The 12,725-nt window shown below is 48.6% G+C and overlaps 1 protein-coding gene across 3 annotated transcripts in view; it reads left to right on the top strand.

Annotated features, from left to right (window-relative positions):
* The first annotated feature begins 5,213 nt into the window (after positions 1-5,213).
* LOC309561965 (transducin-like enhancer protein 4) overlaps positions 5,214-12,725 on the top strand; it is a 200,143-nt gene continuing 192,631 nt past the window's right edge. For all 3 annotated transcript variants that reach the window (XM_082266057.1, XM_082266056.1, XM_082266055.1), the window contains exons 1-4: positions 5,214-5,496; positions 10,044-10,141; positions 12,010-12,073; positions 12,271-12,315. In XM_082266057.1, coding sequence (XP_082122183.1) covers positions 5,452-5,496; positions 10,044-10,141; positions 12,010-12,073; positions 12,271-12,315 — 252 coding nt within the window. In that variant the 5' untranslated portion in view covers positions 5,214-5,451. The remainder of the gene's footprint in view (positions 5,497-10,043; positions 10,142-12,009; positions 12,074-12,270; positions 12,316-12,725) is intronic.

Below are 12,725 nucleotides of genomic sequence, written 5' to 3'. Positions count from 1 at the left end.
CCCTCGAAAATGGGGATGTGTAGGTACGCATCCTTAAGATCGATGGAGGCCATGAATTCCCCTGGAACCAGGGCAGCCACCACCGACCGCAGAGATTCCATGCGGAACTTGCGAACCCGCACAAAGCGGTTTAGAGCCTTCAAGTCCAGAATTGGACGAACCTTGCCCTCCTTCCTGGGTACAGTGAACAGATTTGAATAGAACCCCCGAAATCTGTCCCGATGAGGCACCGGGACCACCACTCCCTGAGCTCTCAGGTCCCGCACCGCCAGGTGCAGATCCCGCAAACGCTCCGGAGACAGTTGAAGATTTGAGGGAAAAAATCTGCTCTCCGGCCGAGAGAGAAACTTGATCTTGTAACCAGATCGAACGATTTCCTGAACCCACCTGTCCCGAACACGGGCCAGCCAAGGTTGTAGAAAACCGAGCAAGCATCCCCCACCCCAGAACCGGGTGAGGGCGCCCCTTCAGGCCGCACTGTTGTGGGCAGCGGATCCGGATTGGCCGGACTTCTGCTTACCTGTCCACGGCTTCTTTTGAGAGCTCTGACCTTTGAACGGTTTGCCCTTAAAGTGCGGCCGAAAGGCACGAAAGGACCCCTGAGAGGGCCGAAAGGAAGCATGCTTCTTACCAGGAGCCGACTTAGCCTTCTGGGATTGGGGTAAGAGCGTGCTCTTACCCCCAGTGATCCCCTTAATCAGAGTATCCAAGGATTCGCCAAACAGACGAGAACCGTCAGAAAGGGAGATTGGCTAAAGTCTTGCGAGAAGATCGGTCCACCGACCAACACTTCAACCAAACCAAACGGCGAGACAGCACCGCCACACCGTGTACACGTGCGGCCAACGGGACCAAGTCCGCATCGCACAAATACATGACACCCTGATGGATTTGATCCACCATGTCCAATGTCGCCTGCGGGGCTGAGTCAGCCACCAAAACGCGTCTAAGCACCTGCGTCCAACTCGCGACCGCCTGGGCCGCCATAAGGGAAGCAAACAGAGCTTTTAGCATAGAACCCATAATAGAATAGGTATGACGGGCAAGAGACTCCAGCCTCTTGTCTGTGGCATCCCGGAATACCGGGGTATCCTCAGCAGGAATCGCAGTGGACTTATTCAGAACCGCAATCGCGTGATCCACAGGAGGTGGTACACACCAACGCTCGTCAGTAGCGGGCGTGAAGGGATAACGCAGTTTAAACCTACTGGGTACCGCAAAAGGTTTGCGAATATTACGCCATTGTTCCTTAACGGCGCTCTGAAAATCATCAGTGCAGGGAAAAACCTGCGATGTTTTGCGCCTTCTCTTTGTCCCATAAGCTGCCAAAGCAGCCGGCGGACACGGTTCATCTTGCAAGCGCAGCATTTGTTTGATGGAAGCAACCAAGTCATCCATGAGTGCAAGCTCTTCAGACGAGCCAGGGGGAGAATTATCCACCCCTTCAACCTCAGCCTCCACCTCGGACCCCACAAAATCCAGGGAGGAACGGGACCCCGACAAGGAGACCCCGGCCATATCAGCCCCCGCACCATCACCCTCTGAACCAGAGGAAATTGAAACTCTGGACCTTTTTGTGGATTGAGCAGCTACCAACATTTGCACCTGGGCAGCAAGATTAGCCACAATCGCAGCCAAATCCCCCCCTGGGGGAGAAACAGCAGTCCCCTGGCTACCCACCAATGTGGCAGGAAATTTGCCCTCCTGAGAATCCATTGCCCCACAAAACTTATGCTGACAAGAAAGGGTTAACTGCCCCCTTAACAAGCGCGGCGAGCGCAGCCCACCGCCACACACACAAGCCTAATGAGACCCCCACAGGGAGACCACAGAAAACAGGCAATGGATACAGGCAGATAGAAAAGTTAAAAAACCTGAGGGGACCCCTGTAGTAGCTGCTGCTGCGATCGGTGCACATCAGGAAAGAGGAAGTGATGCAATCAGGGCGCTCTTGTAAAGCCTATGAGAGGCTACAAGAAAATGGCCGCCCGCATTGAAAACATGCGGCCGGGGCGATGCAGGCAAAATGGCGGCGCTTGGCGCCGAAAACGCCGCTCCCCCGCTCTGCGATGTAACACATCACCAATGTAAAAATCAACATGGCAGGTCGCCGCAGCGACCGCTGTACAGTGCCCCCAACATGACCACAGGCATGCCCCACAGCACACAGCGCTTCACACAGTAACAGGCAGACACACAGTGCCACACAGCCCCCCCTCCTGCAGCCCACAGCGTGCAGGCAGAATGACATGGAGCCAAATAGTGTGAATAGAGGCAGGTTACACAGTCCCAGACTGACACCCCCCCCCCGACAGACAGGTCCCCACATAAGTTCACTTACCTGCTAATGACGTGGGGGACCCGCACAGGCGAACAAACCGCAGCACATGAGGCAGGGAGAGTCGCATCCTGGACGCACGAAACCGGGGTTAAGAAACCACACAGCGTCCAGTGAGGTAGCCACCTCACCAAGCATCCCTGCACCGAACAGGGATGGGTCGTTCATTGTGCCAGGAGCGTTACCTGGCTGAACGCTCGATGGCAGGCCGGGAAAACCACTGACCCACAACCTGCGACCAAGGGGATCAGCCCGAGTCCCAGCCCGCACGAATCCTCTTCATCAGAAGAACTAACTAACGCTGACAAAATGAACAGCTAAGCAAACAGAGAGAAAAAACTCAAACAAAATTAAAAAAAGAATAGAGAAAAGGCTGAGACAAATGCCCCAGCATAGAGACATCCAGCTACTCCTGACAAGCTAGACATTGAAACTGGAGTATGGATACAGGAAGTGGGAGGGTATTGACTGAGGGGACCACCCCCTGGGGGTGGGATGTGTTAAAACTTTTATATTGACATATTCTGTTGCCTAGCTACTCCTTCGGAGCAAAGTCTAATACCCCATTGTGACGAATATGAAGAGGGCGGCGACTGTCGGAGGACGTAAGAGAAAATGGCATTTTAGTTTTAGTCCCATTTTAGTCTTCTGCAAGTGTTTTAGTTTTAGTCGTATTTAGTCGACTAAAACTCCAGTACATTTTAGTCGACTAAAACGTCCTACATTTTAGTCGACTAAAAATCATTTTAGTCATCTATAATCGAATGGGTGTAGTTCAATTGTAATTTGTAATGCATTATTTAAGCATTTCTCTACAATTTCCAAACTCATTATATACTACTGCTGGTCCTGGAGTGAAAATCTAATATGTTATTATTTATGCTATTAAGCTTTCAGCATGCACCAGTGTTAATTTTGGCAGCAAAATTCGATTTAGTTTTAGTTATAGTCTTTTGACTAAAATGCCATTTTAGTTTTAGTCGTATCTTAGTCGACTAAAATTGTGTTAATTTAGTAGACGAAAACGTTTTAGTCGACGAAATTAACACTGCTACACGTGATCAGTTATGACACCAGCCATTTGATGGTGTGACAGTTTGGTTGAGAACACAAGCAAATGTGACCGTTATCAATGCCAGCATGCCAGGAATGTATCCGTTTCTTGAAACCGTTAAATTGATGGGTTTAGTTCCACTTGAAGCTTTTGAAAATGAAAGCTAGAAGCTGATTGGTTACTGCGCACAGCTGCTTTAGATTTAGTACAATCCAGATTGTATTCTCAATGGATAATATATGTGTCGCATGGTTTGGTATTTCAATCGTGGATGAAGGACTTGTTTGCGATGACATAACCAGTATACGGTAGACTAGGCAGTATAGGGACGCGGGGTGATTGTGGAAGGTAATGGTAGCGCGTGCACGCACGTACGGCGCAGCAATCCAATTGAGGTGGGTTAGGGGCTCAGCCATCCGAGCAGCATGTTGGCTCTGTAAATAGCACAGAACAGCTTCTCCCTCCCCCCAGCCCCCTCTTTTTTTCTTTCTCTTCACATGAAAATGATGCCAGCTCCAGTGGTGCGTAAAATTGGTATGAGCCAAGGGAAGTAGGTTATGGCCGATCCCTCCTCTCTGTCTTCACTTAGCATGGATTTTTCAGCACGTTGCACAAGGCTAGTCTTGTCTCTTTAAGGAGACACTGGAATCTAATTAGCCAACATTCCTTGATGTGGGTGATAGCTAACATAGGACAAGGGAGCAAGAGGAGGGAGGGAGGAGGAGGACGTGCGGTGATGTAGGAGTACAAGCACCCCTCCCTCATAACTCCTCATGCCTCCATGCTTGTTTTCACCACAGATTGCCACACAGAGCAGCAGCAGCTCATCCACAGACTAGCAGCGAGCAGGCGACCCCACGTTACTTTGATTGACAGCCGGACAAATGTTTCCCCTGTTCGACTGCTCGTTATGAGAAAACCCCGCCCCCGCCCTCCCTCATTACACCGCCCGGGGCGGGCTTACGAGCGCCCTCCGCAGCCGATTGGATGGGAGCGGGAGGACAAAGAGGACGAGAAGGAATCGGATACGTCCTCCCCCACGTGGGTGCTAGCCAGTGACTGGGGCTTCTCCGATTCAGCTTATTGGTCGAATGCGAAATGATAGGCAGTCGTTGGAGAGTGGCGATTAACGTTCCTATGCTTCTGATTGGTCAGGGGGGGCTCGTCGTCGGGTTCTCGGGCGGCTCCTAAAGTCGCGGGTGTGTCTGGGAGCTGTAGTTTTTATGTGCCATTAATGCCAGCTGAGGGAAGGGGACAGCTCCGGGCCTGAGGACTACATTTCCCGGCAGCGCGCCGTGTTTTCTCTTCAATGTTGTGAATATGTATCAGAATGTTAATGATTTGCTGCTGCTAAATTTGGTCATAGAAGTCACCTACACAGAGCGTGTTGTTGGAGCTGCTGAGAGCGGTAGCCTGGTTTGTGTGGGATTTTCTCCCCTCCTCCTTCCTACCGTCAGTGTTTTTTTTTTTCTCCTCTTTTTACCCCCGACGTGTGAGTTCATGTGTGGCTGCTTCACCGAAGGAGAAGAAAGGGAGACTTCGTGCCATGGGATTTAAGGGTTGACTGGAAAGAGCAGACGGGGCTACAACAACAACAACACCGGCACCACAGAGCGGAGCTGTTCTCTCTCCGGGAGGAGATTACTACACCGGACGGACAGACGGACGGAGCGCCTGCCTGCCTGCCTTCACAAAGTTGTGTCGGAGCCGTGGGCTTTGTGGTGTCACCTGTCAGCAGGGGCGCTGGATATAGACGGGTGCACACAATGAGAGCGGGGCCCTAATACATCCGTCTGCCCCCCGCACATCCGTCTACCCCCACCCCGTGGAATGTGGGCCGCTTCGCTCGGGGGATCACACACACCCGCAGGCTGGCCAGCATTAGCATTGCTATTAACAGTGGGACCCCGGGGGCAGCAGTGTCATTAGCCGGATCACACGCTCTGCCTCCTCCTTCCCCGCTCACAGGGGATCCCCCCCTCCTCCTTCTCTTCTCCTCTCCGACAATTAGTCAATGAACCTTCCTGCTCCTAGGAGAGGCACCTAACCAACGGCTTGGATGATTCGAGACCTCAGCAAGATGTATCCCCAGTCCAGGCACCCGGTGAGTGAGCCCGGGACACTTCCTTCTACCAGCACCACACCATTACTCTTCTTCTTTGTTCCAGCCTGGAATCATGGCTCTCCCCCCTGTGTGTGTGTTCATCTCCATAGGCCTCCTCTCCTTCACTCTCCTCACCCTTCTACTCTTCCCCCTCACTCTTTTCCGGTCTCTCCCTCTATTCCCCCATCGTGTGAGTGTCTCCCCAGTGTCCCCCCTCACTTATCCCAGTCTCTCCCCCCTCACTCTTTTCCGGTCTCTCTATTCCCCCATCGTATGTGTGTGCCCCCCCCCCCCCCACACACTTATCCCAGTCTCTCCCAGTCCTGTGTCTTTCCTTCTTTCTATCCCTTCTATCGCCCTCACTCTCTCTCTGTCATGGTGTGTGTGTGTGCTTTATTTTGTTCTATCTCTCTCACCTTCTCTGTATGTCTTCCTCTCACTCCCCCTCAATGTCTTCCTCACTCCCCCCCCCCCCCCATATCTTCGGTCTTCCTTTCACTTCCCCCCCCCCCCGGTCTTCCTTTCACTTCCCCCCCCCCCCCCCCGGTCTTCCTTTCACTTCCCCCCCCCCCCCCGGTCTTCCTTTCACTTCCCCCCCCCCCGGTCTTCCTTTCACTTCCCCCCCCCCCCGGTCTTCCTTTCACTTCCTCCCCCCCCGGTCTTCCTTTCACTTCCTCCCCCCCCGGTCTTCCTTTCACTTCCTCCCCCCCCGGTCTTCCTTTCACTTCCTCCCCCCCGGTCTTCCTTTCACTTCCTCCCCCCCGGTCTTCCTTTCACTTCCTCCCCCCCGGTCTTCCTTTCACTTCCTCCCCCCCGGTCTTCCTTTCACTTCCTCCCCCCCGGTCTTCCTTTCACTTCCTCCCCCCCGGTCTTCCTTTCACTCCCCCCCCCCCGGTCTTCCTTTCACTCCCCCCCCCCCCGGTCTTCCTTTCACTCCCCCCCCCGGTCTTCCTTTCACTCCCCCCCCGTCTTCCTTTCACTCCCCCCCCCGGTCTTCCTTTCACTCCCCCCCCCGGTCTTCCTTTCACTCCCCCCCCCGGTCTTCCTTTCACTCCCCCCCCGGTCTTCCTTTCACTCCCCCCCCGGTCTTCCTTTCACTCCCCCCCCGGTCTTCCTTTCACTCCCCCCCCCCGGTCTTCCTTTCACTCCCCCCCCCCCCCGGTCTTCCTTTCACTCCCCCCCCCCCCCGGTCTTCCTTTCACTCCCCCCCCCCCCCCCCCCGGTCTTCCTTTCACTCCCCCCCCCCCCCGGTCTTCCTTTCACTCCCCCCCCCCCCCCCGGTCTTCCTTTCACTCCCCCCCCCCCCGGTCTTCCTTTCACTCCCCCCCCCCCCCCGGTCTTCCTTTCACTCCCCCCCCCCCCGGTCTTCCTGTCTTCCTTTCACTCCCCCCCCCCCCCCGGTCTTCCTTTCACTCCCCCCCCCCCCCCGGTCTTCCTTTCACTCCCCCCCCCCCGGTCTTCCTTTCACTCCCCCCCCCCCCCGGTCTTCCTTTCACTCCCCCCCTCCCCCGGTCTTCCTTTCACTCCCCCCCCCCGGTCTTCCTTTCACTCCCCCCCCTCCCCCGGTCTTCCTTTCACTCCCCCCCTCCCCCGGTCTTCCTTTCACTCCCCCCCCCCCCCCCGGTCTTCCTTTCACTCCCCCCCCCCCCCCGGTCTTCCTTTCACTCCCCCCCCCCCCCCCCCGGTCTTCCTTTCACTCCCCCCCCCCCCCCCGGTCTTCCTTTCACTCCCCCCCCCCCCCCGGTCTTCCTTTCACTCCCCCCCCCCCCCGGTCTTCCTTTCACTCCCCCCCCGGTCTTCCTTTCACTCCCCCCCCCCCCGGTCTTCCTTTCACTCCCCCCCCCCCCGGTCTTCCTTTCACTCCCCCCCCCGGTCTTCCTTTCACTTCCCCCCCCCGGTCTTCCTTTCACTTCCCCCCCCCCGGTCTTCCTTTCACTTCCCCCCCCCCCCCGGTCTTCCTTTCACTTCCCCCCCCCCCCGGTCTTCCTTTCACTTCCCCCCCCCCCCCCGGTCTTCCTTTCACTTCCCCCCCCCCCCCCCGGTCTTCCTTTCACTTCCCCCCCCCCCCCCCGGTCTTCCTTTCACTTCCCCCCCCCCCGGTCTTCCTTTCACTCCCCCCCCCCCCCCCTTTGCCTTTCACTTCCTCTTCCCTCCCCCTTTGCCTTTCACTTCCTCTTCCCTCCCCCTTTGCCTTTCACTTCCTCTTCCCTCCCCCTTTGCCTTTCACTTCCTCTTCCCTCCCCCTTTGCCTTTCACTTCCTCTTCCCTCCCCCTTTGCCTTTCACTTCCTCTTCCCTCCCCCTTTGCCTTTCACTTCCTCTTCCCTCCCCCTTTGCCTTTCACTTCCTCTTCCCTCCCCCTTTGCCTTTCACTTCCTCTTCCCTCCCCCTTTGCCTTTCACTTCCTCTTCCCTCCCCCTTTGCCTTCCTCCTCACTTCCTCTTCCCCTTACTTCCTCTCCCCCCCCCCCAGTTGTCTTCCTCCTCACTTCCTCTCCTCCCTCCCCCCCAGTTGTCTTCCTCTCACCCCCCCCTCCCTACATAATGTATTTTCTTCCCCTCTTTCTGTGGTGTGTATGTCTCAGTTCTTTTCTCCTGGTCTCTCTGATTGCAGTGTGGTCCTCTGTGCATTCCTGACCCCTCCCCTAATGCTAAGCTTCCCATGTCTCTCATCTGGAGCCTTCAATTGTACTTTCTCTTTTTTTTTTTTTTTTTTTTTTATAGCTTTCATAATCTCTCAGGACACAAATGAGTCAAATGTTTGTATTCTGGGTTACAATGTGACAATTGTTATGTAAAATCAGAGAGGGAGGAAGAAAAAAAAAAAAAAGCAGTGTTCACTGAATGAGATTTGATGGTCACAAATGGGACAGTTGAGGCTGAAGCTGAATAAGCCATTATGTCAGTGGGTGAGACCCCCCCCCCCCCCATGGAGTGAGCTGTAACATTTGGTCTTTGGAAGTCACCCTGTTACACCCCCCCCCCCCCCCCCCGTTTTTCTGCTTATATTGGACAGTGCTGTTCTCCATCCCTCCCTCCCAGCCCTTGCTTTGCTTATCTTGGATTGTGTGCTTTCCTCCTGGCATAATACACTGTGAGGTCTTTCTCATCTTTGACCTGTGTTCATCTTGCCATCTTCATGTTCTCCCATTTGCCTTGTGTTTTTGTTTGTTTAGCTAATTGCAAAAACATTAAATCCACTTTGGCATTTATGTTCCATCATAAAATGTATTGATCAGGGGTTGGATGCTTTAATCTTTAGCCACCAGAATGCAGGGATGTTGCCTGACAAACTAATGATGTGGCTAAAGCTCTTTCAAGTGAGATATCCCTCCTTTTTTTTTTTTTTTTTTTTTTTTCAATGGGGGGGGGGGGGGGGGGTTACCTTGCGTGGCCGCAGGAAAACAGAAAGTAGACATTCTAGCTTCATTGCTTCTCTAAGAAGCTTAAGTGTTCGTCTGATTCCTTATTCAGGTTGTAGAGACTAATAATTATTAAAACCCCTTTAAGGCTTTGTAGCCTGCGTTCGAACAAGTTAGGTCTCCTCGCATTTCCGGCTATTAACCCAAATGTAATTGGAACATACAGTGATCCTTTAATACACTATTGTGTAGACAGAATAGGCTGATAGGAGATTGCCTGCCACCCACCCCACCCCCCCAAGTGATCTGATCTTCTCTCTATAGCAAATGACCTTAGTAAAGAGAAATATGCTCATGATGGGGCCATTTCCTTCTGCACTCAGACAAAACTAATCTTCAGAGGCCCTGCAATAAGAGAAGCATCATCACCCTCCTGTGTTTTTTTTTTTTTTCCCTCTGACATAAAAGTACTGATCCTTAATGGGGACATTATATCCTGTAGCCCTAGGCAGTGTTGCCACATGAATCTCTGCTCTCATAAATCGTCCAACACAAAAACACTTTTAATACTTGGCCTGTTAGATGCTGACCACTGTGTTTGCAACTGAATATGGAGGAAAACATATATATATATATATATATATATATATATATATATATATATATATATATATATATATATATATATATATATATATATATATATATATATTATATAAATTTTTTTTTTTTTTTTTCTTCACGTGCTGTTCTTTTGTGTTGGTTTATTCTTTTAGTGTGTAATAGTCCCAACAAGATTTAGTAATTTTCAGTCCGCAGCATCCCCTCCCCGAAGGTCGGTCCCTATATATTTAGCGCACACACATTACTCGTCTGGAGCCTGTTAAGTGTATTCACCCATATCTCTCACTGTACTAGGCTTGGGGGCAAAGTTGAGAAATGACTTTCTAAAACCGGTCTGCTCCAAACCACCTGTGTGCTACAGATGGCCTTTTATTCATTTATTACCCAGTTATGATTGAGAAGCATAGCTTTTTTTTGTCTTTTAATCTCTTTACACTTCTTGGACTTTGGTTTTGTGTTTGGATTATAATCCTCTTCTTTTTTTATAGAGCATACCCACGCCTTTCTGGTAAAGAAGACAGCCTGGCCTGATAAGTTCCTAATTATTTTTTATTGTTTTTTAGGCTCCGCATCAGCCAGCTCAGCCCTTTAAATTCACCATATCCGAATCGTGTGATCGGATTAAGGAGGAGTTTCAGTTTTTACAGGCTCAGTACCACAGGTAATACTGTTTACTCTAGCTGATCCTTCTGTTTGCTTAGCCCTTGTTGTCACTCTTTTTTTTTTTTTTTTCCTTTGTGTACATAAGGTGTTAACTGTTGAAAGGGTTTGGCCTTTTCCTATAGGAAATACGAGTTAAAACACCTTCACTTCTCAGAGCCAAGTATGGGGCAGAGTATACCTATTATCTAGAATTGCAAACGTCCTTTTCTAAACTGCTGAACTGTTTTAACAATGGTGCATAGGCAGTGCTGAAGTTTACATTGGGGTCGATGTCACCTGTGTGTGGATTACCTCCTATAGTGCTTTTAAATCCCAGGTAAGCAGCCTCTGCATTGGAAACCCTATTAACAAGCCTTTGGCAATTCTACAGACGGGGGGCATTTAGCATACTGCTGAGGATAAAGAAATATTTGGCCTGCATAACTGAAATATCTTACTGACTGGAAAAAATGTAAAATTGCATGCCACTCATACATATGCTATACTTCAATATATCTTTTATTCTGTGTTTGTCCGTCACATTTATGTACATAAGTCGCGTGCATTATGACGTCTGGGCACAAAAAAAAGCTAGAATTGGCATAGTGAGCAATCCAGATTTGCAGAGGATCTGTGATCTGAAAAATGTTCTCGTGTGTATGTGTTAGCAATGTTGGTTTGCGCTATTTAATACCTTTTTTTTTTTTTTTTTTTTTTTTTTTTTTTTTGAGTGACGTGCAGTGCTTGCTGTTGCAGTGCATCAAGTTTTGTTGGTGAATCGATGAAATGAATTAGGATGTGCTTTTATATGAATGCATTCTTATTGGTTGTGTTTTTTAGTATATTAAGCTCAGGGTAGTAATGGAACGTGTGTGTGAATTTTTTTTTTTCTCACTATATGCCTATACTGGCATCAATGGAGAAAAGGCTCTAAAATGATTGAACGGTAATCTATTTAGACACTGCTTGCTTGGTTCCAAGGATTTGTCCAGTGTTTGCATGTTTTTAATTTGTGTGAGATTGAGATGTAATTAAAAAAAGCGTGTGTTTTTATATATATATAAAAAAAAAAAATATATATATATATATATATATATATATATATATATATATATATTATAGTGTGTGTATATGTGTGTGTGTATATATATATATATATATATATATATATATATATATATATATAATATATATAATATATGTGTGTGTGTGTGTGTGTAATGCTCAGTCTATTGATGGAAGTTTTTTTTTTTTTTTTTTTTTTTTATTTAAAGTGTTGTGTGTTAATGGAAATCTGGTTTTATTGTTGGCCTTTGTTCAATAAGGCAAAGTACTGCAAGCGAGACCAAATAATGGGCTATCATCTTTTACTGTGACTATTGTTCTAATCTATAGCGATGAAAGGTGAATGCTGGTTGCTGTGGGTTAACACAGATCATTGCTCTTCGCTCCTCTTGCCATATTTTGGCTTTTTTGTAAATTTGCTTTTGGCTGTAAACGGCCTTCATGTTGTGCCGTTGTATTAATCACACTTTTCTGATGTCTTTTACAATCTTTTCAGTGTGTGATAACAGGACATTTTTATTGTGGCAATAGCTTCAGTATATGAGGCTAACGTTCTATTGCTGAATTGCTGATCCTCCACTAGTGCCAGCAGATGTTGAGTGTGCATGAGTGATTTCTCCCAGACATTAAAGCGTTAAGTGTATTCTGTTGTCAGAGGCTAGAGTTTAAGATGTTTGGAGCCAATAGGACAAGCTACCTCATAAGTGCTTCACAGGAACATAAACCAGCCCTAATTCTGTCTTCTTGATGACTGCGTTCAGATGGCTGTGGTAAAAGTCAGTGCAGTGTAAATATGACCATTTTTGTCATTGCTTTGTGCAGCTTGAAACTGGAATGTGAGAAATTGGCCAGCGAGAAGACGGAGATGCAACGGCATTATGTCATGGTAAGAAAGCCGTACAGCCAGCTAAAAAATGTCTTTTTGCATTTCTCTTTATAGTCTTTTACATAGCAGACTCGTGTTGCTGGAGGCAGCAGCTAGATTATAGGTTAAAGTATTGGATGTGCCGCTGTCATATGATAAAGCTTCTTGGTGCTTGAAGGCTATCTAATAGCTTTTCTATTTTATTTTCTCTTCTCTAGTATTATGAGATGTCATATGGGCTGAATATTGAAATGCACAAACAGGTATGTTAAACTATTTCCTTTCATCGAAGGAATCCTTTTCTTCAACCCATGTGTTTATTTTATTTTTTACTAGCAATAGGTTTAAAAAAAAAAAAAAAAAAAAAAAATATATATATATTATGCTTTTGTATGAAGAAATATATTTAGTTTTTTTTTTTTTTTTTTTAAAGGTTGTGTATGTGGCATCTTGAAGATATTTATTTATTTTTTTTGTTTGTTTTTGGCTCTGAATAACTAAAATTGGTTTATAAACTGTCTGTGATCATTTCTGGGGACAGGTGTTTTTTTCTTTTTGGCTTTCCTGATAGATCTGTCTATCATGTGGCATGGGAAATAAACCTTTTGCTGTTTATTTGCTCTATTCAGAGCAGTGTTACATATAAGCAGGTTTCTTTGTATGTAGGTTATAT

The sequence above is a fragment of the Pelophylax lessonae genome (genome assembly GCF_965119305.1).
Source record: "Pelophylax lessonae genome assembly, chromosome: 1".
Lineage (NCBI taxonomy): Eukaryota > Metazoa > Chordata > Amphibia > Anura > Ranidae > Pelophylax > Pelophylax lessonae.
This window is presented reverse-complemented; position numbering and strand designations above follow the sequence as displayed.